Source organism: Pholis gunnellus (assembly GCF_910591455.1).
Source record: "Pholis gunnellus genome assembly, chromosome: 1".
Taxonomy (NCBI): domain Eukaryota; kingdom Metazoa; phylum Chordata; class Actinopteri; order Perciformes; family Pholidae; genus Pholis; species Pholis gunnellus.
Window position 1 is genome coordinate 10,038,791 of NC_136528.1, and position 19,104 is coordinate 10,057,894.

At 40.1% G+C, this 19,104-nt stretch overlaps 1 protein-coding gene across 1 annotated transcript; it reads left to right on the top strand.

Moving 5' to 3' along the window:
• The first annotated feature begins 11,142 nt into the window (after positions 1 to 11,142).
• Positions 11,143 to 17,982, top strand: anp32a (acidic (leucine-rich) nuclear phosphoprotein 32 family, member A). The gene is made up of 7 exons (XM_079163627.1): positions 11,143 to 11,386; positions 14,270 to 14,419; positions 14,502 to 14,624; positions 14,727 to 14,925; positions 15,032 to 15,141; positions 15,232 to 15,286; positions 15,954 to 17,982. Exons 1-7 carry the CDS (start codon positions 11,333 to 11,335, stop codon positions 16,019 to 16,021), a joined length of 759 nt encoding a protein of 252 aa, XP_079019753.1. The 5' UTR covers positions 11,143 to 11,332; the 3' UTR covers positions 16,022 to 17,982.
• Positions 17,983 to 19,104: the final 1,122 nt, after the last annotated feature.

Here is a 19,104-nt window from a genome sequence, read left to right on the forward strand (position 1 = left end):
TTCTTAACTTTCATGTAAGTCCAAATAAAATCAGGACACTGCAGGGAGTTGAACCCCATCCCAGTAAACTGACAGTTTGTTATGTTACTAACCCTGAAGCGCATTCACGCACATTCATTTTCTTGATGATCTTAACAGGCTTTCATTTATGATTGTATTGGAGGTACCCTCAACACATTTGAGGCTTAAGACCTGTCAACGCGATCTTGTTACGCTGCTGGTCGACGCAGGAAATATCATCTAACTCATGCACGCAGTGTTTGATGGTCACAGAAACGCACGGCAGCGTCCTCCAGAGTCCTGCCAGTACCCTCGACGTGCGTGAATGTGCGAGGGCCCGGTCAATGCTGCTTGCAGCTTTAATTGATTATGATGCTGTTAATACTTTAGTTGCTGTAATTTACAGCAAAACCCTCACAGATTACCTTTTTGGAATGAGCTGTCCTGATGGACACCTTCAGAATTCAAATAAATGCATTTTGTTACTGGATTTGTGTTGGAAAAATAAATGTTGATGTTTCTATTTTTTCAAAACTCAAAGAAACAGAAATGTGCAACATTCAGACTTTCAGATGCAGATACATAGAGAAAGAGAGGGAGAGAGAAACATGTTGGGGCATTTGACTTTAAGGGTTGATCGCAATCTTTCTTTTCTTTACGAGTAGCGTGTTTAAACATGTGAACTGCACTGAATCAGTTGGGATTTGTTGTTGCAGCTCTGCAGGTTGTAGCTACATTGATCTATTAGCATTTACATTATTGACTGTTATCTCAATGAGAAATTAATAAATTGGTGATCAATTGTACCCAACATCGGCAGGCTGAACCAGGAGTTTCATGTAGAATGAGGTGCACTGTCTTCAAGATCAACCCAAGATTAAAGGTGCAATGTACATGATTCAGAACATTTATGTAGCAGCTAACAACTATTTTCTATACAAAGATATAGTGGAGTAAGTAGTCTATCTCCCCATGTGTTGTAATCCAAGCTTCTCCGTTTTTTTGTTCATGTCACTGGGCCAGCCACCTGTGCATGTTTGTGCACGTGAGCGTGCCCCACTGGTTAGCTCACGGCTGTCGCTCTGCTGCGCTCATACACTGTTAGCGCTGTTAGCACTGTTAGCTGCAAGCTGCCGGCACAGGTGTTGTTGGAAGCCGATGTTTTCCCAATCCCATATAGCTCCTTAAAGGCAATAGATCTTAAACCCAAACAAGTCTTCTCTTATCTGAAGAGAACATGTCAGTACAAATGATTTCTGGTAAACACAGTATGCTAATATATAACATCAATGCATTTTTTTCCTATATGTTCTGATGCACTGAACCCATTTTGATGCTTCATATAGCACAAGTCTGTCTTGGCAGTGCAGCTGCTGTTTTAATTTTACACCGAATATGAGCACATCTGCCTGAATTGTGCCTCTAAAAACCTGGTTGCTGCTCAGAAAAGCTGCCAAATTGCTCCAAACAACCGAAGAAACCCTTCACTCTATTCAAGTCTCTTCACTTTTTGTATTTAAATGTTCAGGCAGCTGCTAGTGGGAGATGAGTTAATTTGAGCTGACAACTAAGTAACATTATGAAAAAGATTATATAAAAAATCCTCCCGTGTGTGAGCACTTAACGTTGGGGGTTACCACAGGCATAAAGTGCTGCCATGTGGAGAAAAGTGGAAGATTTTGATTATTTCTGCAGCACTAGTTCCTCCCTGCCATCACTGTGCCACAAAAACAATGTGTTCACCTTAAACCTGCCTTGTTAAATCATGAATTAATGCATTAGATATGGGCGTGAAGGTGTGATCATCTTTAATGAAGAACGATTGTTTTTTAAATAGTTTTCACACATGTGCTTTAACTTTTGCAATGTGGCTTTTTTTGTCAGCAGATTCTATTCAACGTTAAACACAACAACAATATTATCTATTTCCATTGTTTCCAGAAGCTGCTCAACATGGACTGTTGACGCAATCTCTTTTTAACCAATATCACCCTCTTGTGGTACATTTACTCTCTCACAAGCACATTTTAGACAAGCCAGCACCGTTTTCTTTGGACCGTCCTTCATTTCTGCCACTTATGATACACACAATAACATGTACACATGTCCTCATTGTATTTTTGTGTAAAAAAGCCAACCGCATCGTACGAAAAATAATTCTCACCAATATAATACAGGCGTGGTAGATTCTCAGGGACTGAAGATTGGCTAAAAGGGATTTGTTGAACTCTACAGTGGGTTTTGAAATTAAATAACTTTTAATCTTAAAACAGGACCAGAGGTTAAAGGCCCTGCTCACTCATGCACAGGTGTTTTCAATTATTCTGACTGATTAGACTTCTGTTCAGTTTGAAATACACCTATTTTGACCGGGCATAGGAGGAAAAGCACAGGTGTTACTCGTATAATTAACGATGGCTCTGTTGTTAGCCACATCTTCTATATTTAATCAGGTTAACTCATTGAGATCAACATGTCTTTTGCAAGAGTGACCTGAGTACAGCAGATACAATAAAAAACAACAACAAACAGTCTGATACACAAAGGCACTTAAACCTCAGAGACCATATAAGCTAAAGCTGTAGTGGAATCACATAAGGTTGTATAACTTATAACCAATATGAATAAAAAATGTGTTATACAGGAGTGAGAATCAAACTCAGTCTGTACACGCCCACACAGTTCTGAGCAGATGTCTAATGAAGCAAAAAACACCTGCTGGAGTGTATGAACAGCAGGGCCTTTCAATGAAATCACTCGACTGCAAAACAACTTTTGGTCACATTTCTGCCTGTAAAAGCTTCTGATTATGTAACACATTGCTACCTGAATCTAAAACATTTAAAGTTTTCAGCATAAAAGTGAAACAGTGGTTTAAGGTTTTTACAAAAACAGAATGACTTTTGAATGGAATCTCTTGTCCCATACATGTACGCTCATATTAATATTCACTTACACTCATACATACACACACACACACACACACACACACACACACACACACACACACACACACACACACACACACCTGTGTTCATGTATAATACACAAATGCACACAGTGTATTTTGTCGGTTCTGTTGTTTCTATTCTGAATCTGTTTTATCCACTTATTCATTAAGTTGTTTTAACCTTAGCTTGCGTACATTACATCTGCTTTTGCTTGTCTGTATTGTCCCTGTTTGATAAACCAACAACTAAAAGTACACGTTACTTGTACCATCCACACAGGAGACACATGCACGACCTACACACTACAGTATCAAACATTGAACCTTATTCTTAATGTAATTATGCATCTAAATCACTGTGACGGCCTCTGGCTTTCAGCAGGGCCTGCAGTGGGCATTCCTTTGTGTCTTGTCTGTGCTGTCTTGCAGGTCCCTTGTAGGCGGAGCCTCTCTGTCCAATTGGGAGCACCTGGCCAGTCTCCTCTCTGTTCCTGCAGCACCATGCCTTTGTTTTGTTGAGCAATAAATGCAAACTGTTTGGTATAACAACCCGTGTGTCTCCCGTTTTGTCATGGCTCAAGAGCCGGGTCGTGACAATCACTTACGTATTTCCAATATACTGAATCCTATTGTTCCAGTGGGCAGCGTCACAAATTAGAGAAAAAACAACAACAGCAGCTGCATGTGTCAGATTTAAAAACACATGATTTGATCAAGAAGTGTCCAATGCCTCAGTAGAATTAGCTTGAGAGATCCAAGAAAATATATTTTTCACGCCTGCATCAGAAATCAGAAAATGTTTCATGTCTCCATAAAGACTGCATCTACGGACGCTATTTCTTTCTCCAGCGGCAACAACTTGTGAGTTAAATACATTTGGGATTATTTGGATTTGGATGAGCCACATATTTCTGCAAACAATCTAAAAGAAGAATGACTCTCTTGTGACAATGAACAGCTCCAGGCACATTAAACCATTTTCAAGAATGATTTCACAGATGCAATTCGTTACACAATAAGACACCAGTGGTAGTGGTAAATCAACTGACATTACAAACAAAGGAATCAGATTATCAGTGGATTTCTGTCGTGTGTGCAGAAGTAATAAAGTTAAAGGAGCATTTAGTGCTCCAGTATTCCAGATAAGTAACGTAATTCAAGCCAGACCTCCCTAATATATGTCCTATCATGAGTCCAGACAAGCACGGTGAGCTGAGCAGTCTGGCGTATATACACATCAAACATATCTCATCTCATGTGGGTCTTTCTGGCAGGTTAACTAAGATGTATACAAACAATCTTGTGTTTGTCATCCAGGGAAGATTACAAACTCCAGCCAGAAACCTCTGCGGCTCTCTGCCAAGTGAAAACAAGCAATCGCTATAAACAGTTTCAGCGACAGATTATTCAAACCATCTCCTCAATCTACCGTACAAGTGGATTCATTTGCCGTCATGGTGCTGCTTTGTTGCTCATTTGATCCTGGAGGATAATTTATGTACTAAATGACTTTGTTGAGGAGCATTATTAATGCAAAGCTTTCATATAGTCTAGTGAATGCCTAAATTGGGGGGCTTTATGATTAATTTTCAATTCCTACTGGGTCCTGCAATTAAAATGTCACTTAAGTAAAAGTATTTAAGTATTATTAAAAATAAAAGTAGTCAGTCAAATTCCTGTATATTATAATATTATTATGATTTATTCATGTGTATTTTAATTTAAACTATTTAAGAAACTGTTTGGTTTAATATAAAATAAAAGAGCCAACACAATAAAATAAAATCGAGGAGAATTTCTGAGAGAATTACCATCTCAATTGTAACAATTTAGTTTGCAACCTTATACACGTCATACTATATGAAGCTACTGGTTTAGCCTGCAGCTGTTGGGTACAATTAATCCCTGATTTATTTAATGCTCATTGAGATATGAGTCTTTTAAAGAAGCACAACATTTTACATAAGATACAAGTTTCTGTCAATGTGAGACAGGAACCTTTGGTGGCAATAGGAGCAGAGCAATGATGTAAAATGAGGGCATATGTTTGGAGAACTGCACTGAGCTGCCATTAGTCTTCGTATTTCTCCATCAACATTTGTTTCTGGGGGTATATGAGGCTAAAAAAAAACATGCAGCTGCACTGTATGCCTCCTTGAATATATACAACACCTATAGTTTCAATAGTTATTCATGAGATTCAGGATATTTGACAGGCACAGTGTAACGCTTCTGCCCACCAATTCTCAATGGGAGTCTTCCAGATGAACTCTTCATGGTGGAGTCGCCCTCTGGTGGCCGTGTTCCTACCCTAACTTCTGCATCCCAACCGTCTCCACTGGTGTGTCCGTCGGTATAAACTCATGCTGTGCAGCCAAACATTGTTCAAACCCAGAGATTTGTTGTATGTATTAAATTGTACTGCAGATCCCAGAGTTTGCAAAGACACCAAATAAGCGTGTTTAAAATGATCCACAAGACAGATGCACACTATGTATGTGACGCTGTCGGACAGAATCACACGACCTTCAATGCTATTTACAGTAAGAAGTATTACAAGATATAGAAACTGGATTTTAAGAGGTAAAACAGCTTGAATTCTCAATCTCGGTGTGTAATTAGTGTTGATGTTAGATCTCCATCTTAATAGTGTTTTATGATCTCGGTGAAGCAGACGAAGCCACATTAAGCAGCTACTCTGCATTGCATTTATTATCTATCAACAATGTTTTACACACCAGATTAATAATACATGGAAAAGTTAGCCTCATTAACCGTGATGCATGTGTGCTGCTTTTCTAATGTGGCTTGTTTGACACTAATGGAGTAAAGCAGGGAGTTAATGTGGAGAAAAGGCTGCTGTGTGAGGCGGAGGGGAGAAAGGCGGCTGTCTTGGCAGATTGCCTCGGAGGCTGGTGAGGGAGACGTATAGGCAGCAATAATGACGTTATTGGCAGTTACTCACATGTCTCCTCATCATGAGCATGCATGTTATTTGTCACACGAATGAAGTTACTTGGACATGGAGCGAGACACTCCCCCCTTTAGATAACCATCTATGTGTTTCTATCTGGCAGACAAATGCTCCATTCAGGCTATTTCATCGTTTTCTCTTAACATTAGGTTTTTAATTTGTTTGGGTGACGCCTGAGGCTTCATTAGATACTGTGTCTGTGCTGTGATGGGAGCCCCTCCTCTTCAACCTTTACTCATGTTTTTTTTTTACATTTGTATCAAGAGGTCGTGTGAAAAATGGCAATTTAAACACATTAGTGAAGGCCACTGGCTCCAGACTGGTGACTCTGTTTCCCACTCAGCCTGAGCTCTCCTGCCTGCTAACTGGAGAGAGGAATGCTGACTAAGTTTATCTTTGTTTATCTTTATTTGTATATAAAAGCTTGAGACGCTAAAATATTCAGAAAAAGAAAAAAATATATATTTTCATTTATGATTTAGACAACTAGAAACTGTGGTTTGACTGTTACCTTACTTCATTTTAATAGATATTTACTTTATTTGATTTTTATGATTTTTATCTGAACTGATTCTTCTTTTGGTGGCGGGCCCCCAAATATGTTACAAATAAATAATGCTTTTATTTTCATTCTAATATTCTAATGTCTAGGCCTTACTATAACTTGTTTTATAACTTATACTAGGACTTTTCTCGCCATTTAATACGATGACTTTTGTCGGCATACTTTATGATTTTTTTCTGACTTTCTTTGACATACTATAATATGACATACTATGAATTATTTAACTTTTTTAGACATACTGTCCTATGACCTGTATTACACCTTGTTTTGACATGCTAAACTACTACTTTATTAGGACTCTTTTAGGATTTTTTTCGAAACACTATACTAGGACCTATGTATAATAAAAAAATTGTTTAACACACTTGAAGAAATGTCTTTTTTAAATACTATACTATGACTTTTTAATATATTTTGTTGGGCTACTATGCTATGACATTCTTTCATGACTTTTTTCGACATCCTACGCTATGATTTATATCTAATCAAACGCATCAAAAATGTTTCATTCAATTTTTCTAAAAAGGCTAAGTAGTTTCTTAAACCAACAACAGCAATTATCTCTGGAAAAGAGAGTATATGTGCACAAAGACTCAATTTTGGTTTGCCTTCTCATTTAAAGGAAGAGGCTATACCTGGACCCAGTGTCCTCAGGGATATTCAGAAAGCCTTGGTGTATTTCACAGTGCCTTGGGAGATAATTTGGCTGATGTACACTGACCAAATGGTTCTGCCTTGTTTCGATATGTTGATGGTATCATGATTTGCAGTCCCACAGAAGAAGCATGCAAATTAGATACAGTTGTCCTATTTACATTTTTGGCTGCAAATGGTCACAAGGCTCGCCTGTCCGAATTGCATTTCGCTCTTCCTAAAGTTTTATACCTGGGAAATGTGATCACAGCAGAGCGCAAAGCCCTCCCTCCCCAGAGAATACAGGCAATCCAAACTGTGCCTAAACCACAAACTAAGAAACAAATGATGAGCTTCTTAGGAATAATGTCACATTATAGACAGTAGATCCCAAACTACTAAAGCAAGGCACACCCCTCTCTGCTATGATTCATCGTAAACATCTCAACAAACTGCAACAAATCCTGCAATGGATGCTGCGGCTAAGCAAGCGGCTGCTTCAGGTTACTCTTTTCAGCTCACAACACTTATGCTAAGTGTGCCACCCCTGCAGAGGGCAAGTGTTTGGGCTTCATCTGGTGCAATTTACAAAAATGATGTATGGATGGGCCCAGACAGTAGGCCCTGTTTGTCACATGCTCTCTCTTCCACTGTTGTGCTAAATTAGCTCACGACGAGATCATGTGGGCAAAGGGTTATTATGTCATTTTATTAATTCAGCATGATACACAAGAGGGTTAAAGGTTTTTGCCTAAGAATTGTATAGAAAATGTATTGTTTGCGCAGCTAACAACGCAATATGTGTTGGTTTTTTGTAAACACTAAAATGTCCTGTCTTGCTGTAATCTCAACCTTGATGGTTGTGAGAGCTCATAACCTCCGCCTTTCTCATAAAAGCAGAAAAAGGGGCACCTGCCAAGGCCTGGGCCCGGCCTTGACATCTTAGCACCATCCGCAAAGGGAGTACGCCTGCGAGGGAGGAAACAAGATAATGTGCAGCTGGAACAAGCAGCTCAGTTTTTTCTGTAATAAATATACTCTGCTTTGAACAACTTTGACTTTTTGTTAGACCTCTGAACCATCTGTGGGGTAATAGCTCTGACTATTCAGCTGAATTATTCTGTGTCTGTTCAATAAAATACTTCAAAGTCCTTTGAGAGTTTTCTCATTAAGTTCATTTCTCACAGGGAAATTAATTAGACTCCACAAAGGACAGTAGTGTGTGGAGGACAGTGGTGTATGGAAGAATGTAGTGTGTGAAATGCATGTGTGTGCACACCCGGAGGAAACCCACACTGACACGGTGTGAGCAAAGAGAGGAACAGGGGCCAGGAGCTCTCTGTGAGGCCACAGTGCTAACCACTGAGCAACCGTGCTGCCCTCATGAAGGCAAATCAATGTCAAAATCTGTGAGTACAAATGAGATCCACACGCGTGCAAATCAAACAGGACAGCCTGTATATTACTTTTGCGAGCACTTTCACATCACTCCAGAATATCCAGAATATCTCTGCTCTATCTCTATCTCTGGAGAAAACCATGCTTTGAGCGCAAGGGGCGTCCCCTAGCGCTCTACTACTATCACTGCTCTTCTGCTTGAGAAACTTTAACCTGTTGTAGTTTTTATTTTTGACAGTAAGTGGGTGGACCCAGTCACCATTGACAGTAGTGTATGGAAGAAAGTAGTGTGTGGAGGACAGTGGTGTGTGGAGGACAGTAGTATGTGGCGAGTCTTTCACCTGCTCGCTCTTGTCTCTGTCAGAGTGATTTGCAACCAATTTAAAGAGGAGGATTGTAACCAATGAAATTTAGTGATACAATGGTGACTGGGTCCGCCCACTTACTGTCAAAAAGAAAAACTACTCGCGAGTGAGCAGAAGAGCAGTGATAGTAGTCGCGCGCTAGGGGACGCCCCTCACGCTCAAAGCATGGTTTTCTCCTCGCAGGCTTCAATTATGCTCGAAAGCGCTAGTAAAAGTGATACACCTGCGCGGCTGTTTGATTTGCACGCGCGGGAGGACCTCTACACACACGCACGCGTGTGGATCTCATTTGTGCACAGGGATTTTGACATTGATTTGCCTTCATACCCTCAACAACTATGGCCGTATCTCCCAACACCGCTCCTATATGGCGATTCAAACCTCTTCATCATCGACAGTGATGCAGCAGCAGATCGTCCTCTTGGCCCAGGAAAAGAAGCGGCTTCAGCACTTCAGTCATAATTTGCCACACACACTAACACATTAAATATGATTGAGTGAAGCATTACATTAAGTAATAGTATGTTTTTTCGCTTTAGTAGAGTGGGAAATATGCACAAAGTAAGTGGGTGCACAGGGTGCAACTGTGGTAATTTGGTAAATAATAAATATACCAAAGTATTAACACTCTGTCTTCAGCACACTCCACTGTGAGTCTAAACTGGCTGTTGTAAACTGTAACTTGCAGCAACGAGCCGTGGTTCTAGACCTTTCCAAATATATGTGCTATGTGCGTATTAATGTTTTTCTGTGTGGAACTTTGTATTTATGTCTGTTGATTTGCGTGTTGGACACTTTCGGCACTGAGCCAGACTTAAATCATGTTGCTTTGGCCCAAAAGCAAAACTGTAGGAGTACATTTGCAGCCTGAACTTGATCCCAATGCAGTTCTACACCTGTATTATGTATCTTTCTGCTTCGTTTTGCATTCCAACAGCTAATTGAGTGATTTACATATGTTGCGTGACAAATAATGGGGATCCAAATATATTAACAATGAACCACGATGCACTTACATGGGATTTGCAAAGGTAGCGTTGTCTGGAACTAACTGTCAACATCAATCAAAGTACAAACTGTATGACTGTATCCAACCATCAACTGAGGTCTCTGAGACCCCACATAGAAGTAATGAGTGATTTTCTGCAGACGACTTCTGAAACACATGTTAACAAAACATTTTTATTAAAATAGGGAAAAGCATGACATATGGAGGGGATTAAACACTGCTAAGTAACACTGTTCAACAATATTCACATGTTTCATGTCTGCATTTTGCATGTAAGAGAAAATGACGTATGCAACGTTTTATAGACTTTCCCTATTTGAATTGAAAATGATTCAAACCCACACTGTGCATGAATTCATCAGTTATTGTCCTGGTGTTGGCTGGCACCATGTGGTGACAGTAAAGCAGTGCATGTGGTCACCATAAACCTCTTCATTGCTTGTAAGAGTTGGATCGTTTGGATTGGTTACCCCCTCTGCAGCACAGTTCTTCAAAGGAAACTTTACAAAGGTCAGGGGTCATATTCAAAAACTGAGACACCTACCATGATCTGATAAACAACACTTTCAAGCTTCCTTATGCAGAGGCCTTGGATGGATGTATTCAAACAATTAAATTAAGGGACATGTGTTGCGTGCATTTGTATAGGCTATCATGTAATACCTTGAATAATTAAATCTTACATTTAAGTCTGTTATCAAGACTTTGGGCGAGCCAGAACCATTGTGGAAATAAGTTGTACTTTATTTTAAGAGTAAATCAGCACTAAATGAACTTTATCTGAGTTAGTAAATAAGATATACAGATGCCTTTTTTATATATTTGTTAAAATAACTATACTTCATGTTGCTTCCATTCTATAGTGTTAAATGCCCTGGCAAATGCCCCTATTTCCTCTTTTTTGAAAAAGGTAAAACATTTCATTTGTACAATTTAATGTTCTTGTTTCTTTGCATGTCCATGTCCTGTGTGGGATAATGTCTGGGACTTTTTCTTATGTTAGTATAGGGACAAACATAGGCAAATTGTGTGCATGTCTCTTTATGACAGAACAGAACTTCACATGTGGTGGATGTTTAATAGTGTTTATTATACACGTGGCATCCCTATCCCATGGCATGTATTCCGTGTAAGCCATTAAAGCACCACATTAAAGCCATGTAAACTTAAGTTAACTAAACAACCAAACTTCGACAACAAAACCCCACCCAGTCGTATAAGGGCGCCCCCATTGGCCCGCGTGTCTGTAAATCCGTTCCCTCTTTATTTGGCGTGCGCCATTGGTCGGCGGTGACGACAATCCCGAGACGTGCTCCCGCCCACCGAGCGGATCAAGTTTGAATGAACAACAGCAGTCTGTCCTGGAGGTGGTAGTTGCATTTTGCAATAATTATTTAAAAAAGTGTGTATCGTATCGAGGGGGGCGCACCGATCGAGGATGGACATGAAGAAAAGAATTCACCTGGAGTTGCGGAACCGCACTCCGTCAGATGTAAGTCGGCTTCACGTCTCATTGGTGATGTTTTGTGTTACTCTCAAGCTAATGGAGAATCTTTCGTGTGGTGTCTTGGCGTGGAGGAGAGGAGAGGAGGCGATACAAAGTTTCTTTTGCAAGTTAAAAAAAGACGATGGAGACGTCGGATCACATTGTCGAAGGTGTTCACAGTCGGCTGCTGCTGCAGGAACTTTTGTGCACGTATCTGATGTGCAGCTCTGAGAAATGCATCGCGGCTCTTTTCATGCCAGCGGTATAAACAAGGCAAAGCGGTACGAGGAGCCATATTTGTAACTTTTGATCTACGAACGAGCCCTCTTTTACCCCCCCCCCCCACCCCTGTTCGTCTAATGTAGGCTACTCGCTGTTTGACGATGCTTTGACTAGGGGGGCGCTTTTACTCAAAACATTTAAAGCCGTGCACTTGATGCGGAGACTCAAAGTCATGACATTACCAACGATGCGTAAAGATCAGAGCCTCGACTTGTCGCCTTGCATCCTACACCCTTCATATATGTCCTCAACCCGTCCGGTTGGAGTGGGTTTTATTTCTGCAGAAAAGTGCATTCAAACGTTGAGCATCTCACACCGGTGGAGCCTGCAGAAAATCCCCCCACGCAGACTACAACCGGAGCCACCGCGCGCACAGATGGCCGAAAGAAAAGCGGTGTCAGCGTGGACCGTTACGCGCCACCAAGGCCGGGGCGAGAACACGGGGGGAGGGAAGAGATGGCACGCAAACGAAAAAGCATCGTTTGGGTGTTTCATTCAGCCGTTTACACCGAGACTCTTTGTGCGGGGGGGGGGGGGGGGGGTTCAGCAGCCATAATGAAAACAAACCGTCGAGCCGCGTTGTTGCTCTAGTTTTCCAGAACTAGGACAAGCCGCCATTTTACCGTGAAACAAAGGCAATCCGAAACACGCCGAATGTCCCGTTTCATTCGACACACACGACGACGACGACAGGTTCTTCATACCTTCTCATTAACAGAAGTCTACACGCGCCACTCAATCCAATCGGCAACTGTTTTAGCGCGAGCGACAATGTAACGTTTTGCCTGGCAGCTTTCTAATGTGCTTCCGCGGCCCCTCCTACTCACAAATGACCCTGTGCACGACTCGTAGGTCTGATTCTGCCTCCGACTTGTTTTGACTAAACCGCTCTGAACCAGTCACACACACACACACACACACACGCACACACACGCCTCTTATTACGGTTTAACTCTGTGACCAGTAAATAATTAAAATAAAAACTACAAAACTGTCGCGCGATGTCTGTTGCAACTGGAAATATTTATAGACATATTTACGTAATGGCCGGAGAGCAATGCATCGCGTTAACTAGAGCGTTGACATGTTTTCGACGGATTATTGATGGACTGAATGTTTTTTTTATTATTATAGTTCCGGTCCTCAGTGCTGATTGGCTGAGTCACGTTCCAAGCCGCAAATATCAGATAACAGCACACCTGTGACCGCGTATCAGTCTAATGAAATATCAATGCGCCCGGTGAAAAGTCAACGCTCTTAAAGCCCACTGTTATATGTGACGTATTTAACAGGGCTGTGTTGATGGAAGAACTGTTTATTCGTCGGCTACCAAACATGTGGGTTCATTTGTTTTTTTTTAAATTTAAAGTGGGGTCTAGTTTTATGAAATCATCAGTAGTATTCAGATATTTTACTGATGTAAAAGTAGAAACACCACATTGTAAGAAGACTCTTTTATAAATCCTGCATTCAAAATGGTAATTAAGGAAAAGTACGAAAGTATTAGCATTAAAATGTACTTGAAGTACCAAAGGTATACATTATCCAGTATTTCCTGAAAATATATATTATTGGATTATGAATATTTTTGTGAGCATTACTTTGATGTTGCAGCTGGTTATGGTGGGGCCAATTTTAATGGTCATTATTAAATAACTGATTGATTGATTGAAATACTCGTAATGTACCAGTACCTCAACATTGTACTTAAGTACAGTACTTGGGTAAATATTGCCTACTTAATTACTTTCAACCACTGGTAGAAAAATAGATCCTTTACTTCACCAAAAATAGCAGTACACAATAGAAATACTTTACAATTGTGCTACAAGTCCTGCTTTGAAAGTTCAAGTGTTATCAGATACATTTACTTTAAGTATCATAAATCAAGATACTCAAGCATCAGAATGTTATATTATATTGTATAATATATTACCAACTTCACATACTGCTGATCTGTTGTATATATGAATGAATTGATCATATTAACAAGCAGATTATGTTTTGAAAAAATAAAATGAAAACTGCAAAGTAAATAGTAAATGTAGTGAAGTATAAAGTACAATATCTCCCTCTGAGTGGAGTAGAAGTTTAAAGTGACAAAACATGAAGTATAAGTACTAAATAATGTACTGTGCCCTGGCAGTAAGCCACTTTGGCTGCAGATAAGGTTTTACGGTTGAAGTAGTGTGAATCATCCTGTGATAGCTTTCTCCTTAAATAAACATTTTATTAAACGTTTTAAATTAAGAGGTCTAGTCAGGAAATGTTCTTCCCAAAAGCTGAAACACAATCAACAGAGTGCCAAATACAACTTGATATTTTTACAGTATATTTATTTCATAGTCATTATTGTCCAAAGCGACTTACAAGTAAAGTCACATTCAACTTCAGTCGGAATAAGAGCTACAGGTCATCAACATTCTAAGTGCATCCCGCCCAAATAAAATAAAACAAAACTGTTATCAAAAGAGTTTTAACCTTGAAATGGCTTAAACTTAATGTTCACTTTCTGAACACGTACTTATATTTTATGCACTCTGTATTTGTCCGTATGTATTTTGAAATGTAAGAAATGCTGACAGGATGCATTTGTTTGTTGTGCAGGTCAAAGAACTAGTTCTAGACAACTGTCGCTCAAATGAAGGGAAGATCGAGGGTCTAACGGACGAATTTGAGGAGCTGGAATTCCTCAGCACAATCAATGTCGGACTCACGACGGTCGCCCACCTGCCCAGGCTAAATAAACTCAAAAAGGTGGGTGTTTTTCTGCACAAAACCAGTCCGTGACTTACAGCTTTATGGTTTTGCATATTCTGATTGTTTGATTGACCAACAGCTTGAACTCAGCGATAACAGGATCTCAGGGGGGCTGGAAGTCCTGGCAGCGAAATGCCCCAAACTCACACATCTCAACCTCAGTGGCAACAAGATTAAAGACCTCAGCACAATAGAACCATTGGTAAGTGGGACCCAAAAGTACTTAGGGGTGGAGGGGAAAAAGCACAATATACAAAAGCAGCTGGCTTTTATTATTCATCCCACTTGATTCTTCTTTTGACAGAAAGAATTGGCGACCCTGAAAAGCCTAGATCTGTTCAACTGTGAGGTGACGAACCTGAACGAGTACAGAGACAACGTCTTCAAGCTTCTACCCCAGCTCACGTACCTGGACGGGTACGACAAAGAAGACAAAGAGGCGCCAGACTCTGATGCCGAGGTCTACGCAGAGGGCTTGGACGATGATGATGACGATGAAGACGGTGAGTTTTGAGGCTTTGCGTACCGCCGCGTGCTCTTTCTAGCATCTCTTGAAGTTGCTAATGTTGGTGTTTTTTAACAACTAACTGTTTTTTTACCAATATGTAGACGAGGAGGAGGAGGATGAGGATCCAGCACCAGGAGATGAGGAGGAGGAAGAGGGAGAGGACGACGAAGAGGAGAATGAAGAAGAGGAAGAGGAGGACCTCAGTGGAGAGGTGAGAACAAATGAGATTTGCACTTTAAAATGTTCAGTCTGAAATAATGGCACTAACTTTGCCTTGTCTTTTTAATTTGTTTTTTTAAAGGAGGAAGAGGAGGAAGATCTGAATGACAAGGAGGTTGAAGACGAGGATGATGAAGGTGAGTAAAATGGTGGCTGACAGTTAAACTGTGAATTTCTTTGCGCATAAATTAAATAAAAATCTAATACCTTATGCGGCTAACTTCCGAGGTTGCTAGCTAGCTTTTGTTGGTGCCACGATTTACACAAAACCAGCTCAGGAAATTTGCACCGTAGTACATTAAACTCTGGTCTGGAAGGATTTCCTCTTGCTAACTGAGAAACAAATAGGGACCCACTTGTGAAAACGTTTCTCCATATCGCTACTAGTGGTCAAAAACTCAAAAAGAAACTGAACGCAAATGATACGCTGCAAAGGCAATAACGCGTAGACTTCAGAATCCCATTGACAATTTAACTTAAGTGTTCACTGTTAGTCGTCATTTTTTCCAGCTGCGGGAAGCTCCTCCGTTCTCTTTGCGCATTGCATTGTGGTAGAATAGAGAGATTACAGAATAAAACATTTTTTAAGATTCATTCATTTTGCCTCAGACTCAGCTGATTGAGAAAACCTTTATTGTCCATCACAAAGAAATGTAAATTCGACTTGTAACGTGAAAATTGCGTACAGTTTGAGCCGGCGTTGCGTTCGTCGTGACGAGAGAACCTGAACGTTAAACCGGAAACATTTTTTTGCTTCTGGCGTTTGTGTCCTTTTTTTAAAAACTCTGACTCTTTGTTTTCTAGAAGAAGAGCGAGGCCAGAAGAGAAAAAGGGAGCTGGATGAAGAAGGGGAGGAGGATGAAGACGATTGAGAGTCCTCTGGAAGCTAAGTTGTGAACTGTTTTAAACTTGTATCGCTTCCCAACAGCCCCATGTATTTTACCCCCCGTTTCATATTGCAGTAGGAGTGGTTTTTGTTATTGGCCAGTCAGGTAGACGGGGTTGTCTGGGGAAATAAGTTAAATTTATGTACCTTTTGATGCTCCCATGTTCCAGTCTTTACTGTCCACTTTTAACTGCTTTGTGGACACCAATTTTGTAATATCAAATAATGGCAAAGATAAACCTTTTTAAGAAATGTTTTTTCTTTTCTCACCGTTTGTGTAAGACCAGTTTCTGATGACTTGTGTATTTTAAAAGGAGCCCCCTTCAAAAGAAAAAAAACAAAATGAAACAAAAAAAGAGTGCATGTCTAATACATTTTAAAGTCAAATACTGGATTTCATGTATGGCTGTCCTCTCCTTGTCTTAAACCTATTTTTGCATTGTATTTTTTTTTTTAATGTAAGTTATGTATTTGTAGTGTCACCAGTATGCCAATACTCTGCTGTCCTGGTGTGTAACTTCTGTCTGAACGTGCACAGTGTGACCCCTCACCGGGCATATTTTTAAATCATAGCAAAAAATGTCTGCCCTTGTCAAAGCTGCTCCTCCTCCTCCTCCTTAAACCCTCAGCTTTGATAGTTCGGAAATTACGTGTTCTTGTAAATAATGACCAAATCTATTTTTTTGTATTCTCTTTGATGACGGCAGACATTGAACAGACAACTGAGGTGAAACTATGAATTGTAATAAGATATTAAATATGTATGCTGCTTTATCTAAAATACGCAGTGTGAAATTTCTTGGAATTTGAACATAACTTTGTATGCATAATCTTTCCATAAAGAGAAATGTTCAACATCGGAACTCATTATCGCTTTTTTTCCACGTTCCTTTCTGTGACACACGGGTGGCAATGTTTGTGGTGGTAGTGTAGAGAAGTACTTGATATAAATGGAGGTTACATCCGCAACTTATGTGCATTGAAAATGTATTGTTTCAAAGACTCTGGAAACGGTCAGTTATTTGGACTTTGTTTTCACTATTATACGTACTGGTCAAATTGGCCTACCTCAGTGATTTTTCACACTATGTTAAATCCACTGTCATCAACCAAATTGTTTCTTTTTCCCTCCTATTCACATCAATAAATCCCTTTTTTATATATGTTTTGAAGTTTGTGGTCCTTGTACAACACAGTCAAAGGTTCAGTATTCCAGTTTCAAGTTATACGGTATTGATGATGGAAAACTCATCTAGGATGCATTTTCAGCAGAGTGACACCTGGTACTTTTACTCTATTTTGAACAAGACTTGTAGTACTACCAAAGACCAAACGTAGAAAATTTAAGCCGGGGTTTACTTGATTAGTGCCAAACAAATTGGGAGGAACTGCCATGGTACTACCGTCTAAGCCAAAATTCAACACAATTCCTCCAACAACTGTACAAAAAGAGTTTCAGTCATTTTAAAAACCTGCTATCTGTCTGTCCTGTTATGCTACCTTCCTAAAGAGTTACCGGCTGCGTGGTTGGTTTTATTCCTCAGTACACCTACATGAGAAGCCCTGACATAACAACTGTAGCTGAACCATCTCTGGTAGATCCGTTCCCCACTGTCTACTTTCACTGTAGCCTTTTTACTTTTCCTGCAAGAAACATACGCATTTACCATTAATGTAACATTTAAAGGGTTCATATGTTTTGCTTCTTAACGGACGCTATAAAGCGTTGCACCCTTTATGTCCCCACCTCGACTTTTGACTTACTTTTCAGATTCAATTCTTGCTACTCATGCAGCAGATTCATCTTTACTTCTCTTAGTCCATCGAGAGCAGAATCAGTAATAACACGAGGCTGAATATGACTGGGCCTGGATTAAAAGAATAGTTTTTGGTAACTGCTTGACTGCCTGGCTGTCGTAATAGATCCAATCACATGTGAAACCAGTGCTGTTAAATGGTGAAACAGTGATTTAAACTGCAGTGTAGACTAAGTCTGTTGGTGGTACAAGTGGAGGAGGAGAGGCAGATGACCTGGAGGCTCCAGATCAAAATTACACATCTACAGTTAAACACATCTCACTAATAGTGACTAACTTAGTTTTAAATGTGAAAGGATGATTATTATTACACTTTTCTGCACTGTTAGGAAAAGGCGAGATTATATTTGCATACCTTATCTGCAGTTATATTGTCGGAGTCAAAAGAACTAATACCGTCAAAGGTACAGTTTCACACACATCTTGCAACTTTTCAATCGGAAACATTCAGCAAAAAATCTATCAAGCATCACAATCATTACTTGCGCAGCCACATCATACAAAAACAATGGGATTAAAAGATTTACATGTTATTAGCTAAAAAGGTAACATATGACAAATAAATAGAAGTAAATATACATTACGCTCCTCCATCCTCAAAATGAGCCCTAAAATCCAATAACAGCCAGCAAAGCTTCCCTTGAGACTATATTCCAGTTACGTAAGTGGATCAGTGTCTCCCCTGCTGCTCTCCCAATATTTAAATAAACAATAAAATACTGAAAGTGAATGAACTCTCCATTCTCCTTAGGAGGAAAGGCTGCACTCGGGTAGCTATGTCAGTATCGTGAAGTCAAATTATAACCAGCAACATCTGTCGGTGAGAAAAGAAGCTACGGGATAAGCGGCTCTGTGGAAAACATGATCCATGTCTGCACAAAGCTCGTCTTGTCTGTCAGGTTCAAAAGTATTTCACGTGTCAGCCATTTTGAAATGGCGTTGCAGCTCGCTGCAGCAGGGTCTAAGGCCTTGTGGAAGGAAAACAGGAGCCAGTGACGGTCTTTTTATCCTCTAGTTTTGCCTCAGGAGGATTAGATGGTGGTTTGGTCATTACAGGAGGAGTGTGGGGGCTGTTTTTGAATGGTGACTAAGGTATTTCCACGTGAATGATAGGGTAGGCACAGTGAGACAAACTCTCAGGAGGTCTGGCAGAAACTAGATCAAGAGTAAGTTGTAAAACTAGATGATACCTAAATGGATTTTAACTCTTTCCTAGCATCGATTTCATGTTTAATGAATCCATAAACGCTTC

Coding starts and splice junctions, on each gene's coding strand:
- anp32a (XM_079163627.1), top strand. CDS start 11,333: ATGGACATGAAGAAAAGAATTCACCTGGAGTTGCGGAACCGCACTCCG. Junction 11,387..14,269: donor GGAACCGCACTCCGTCAGAT/GTAAGTCGGCTT, acceptor TTTGTTGTGCAG/GTCAAAGAACTAGTTCTAGA. Junction 15,142..15,231: donor AGGAGGACCTCAGTGGAGAG/GTGAGAACAAAT, acceptor GTTTTTTTAAAG/GAGGAAGAGGAGGAAGATCT.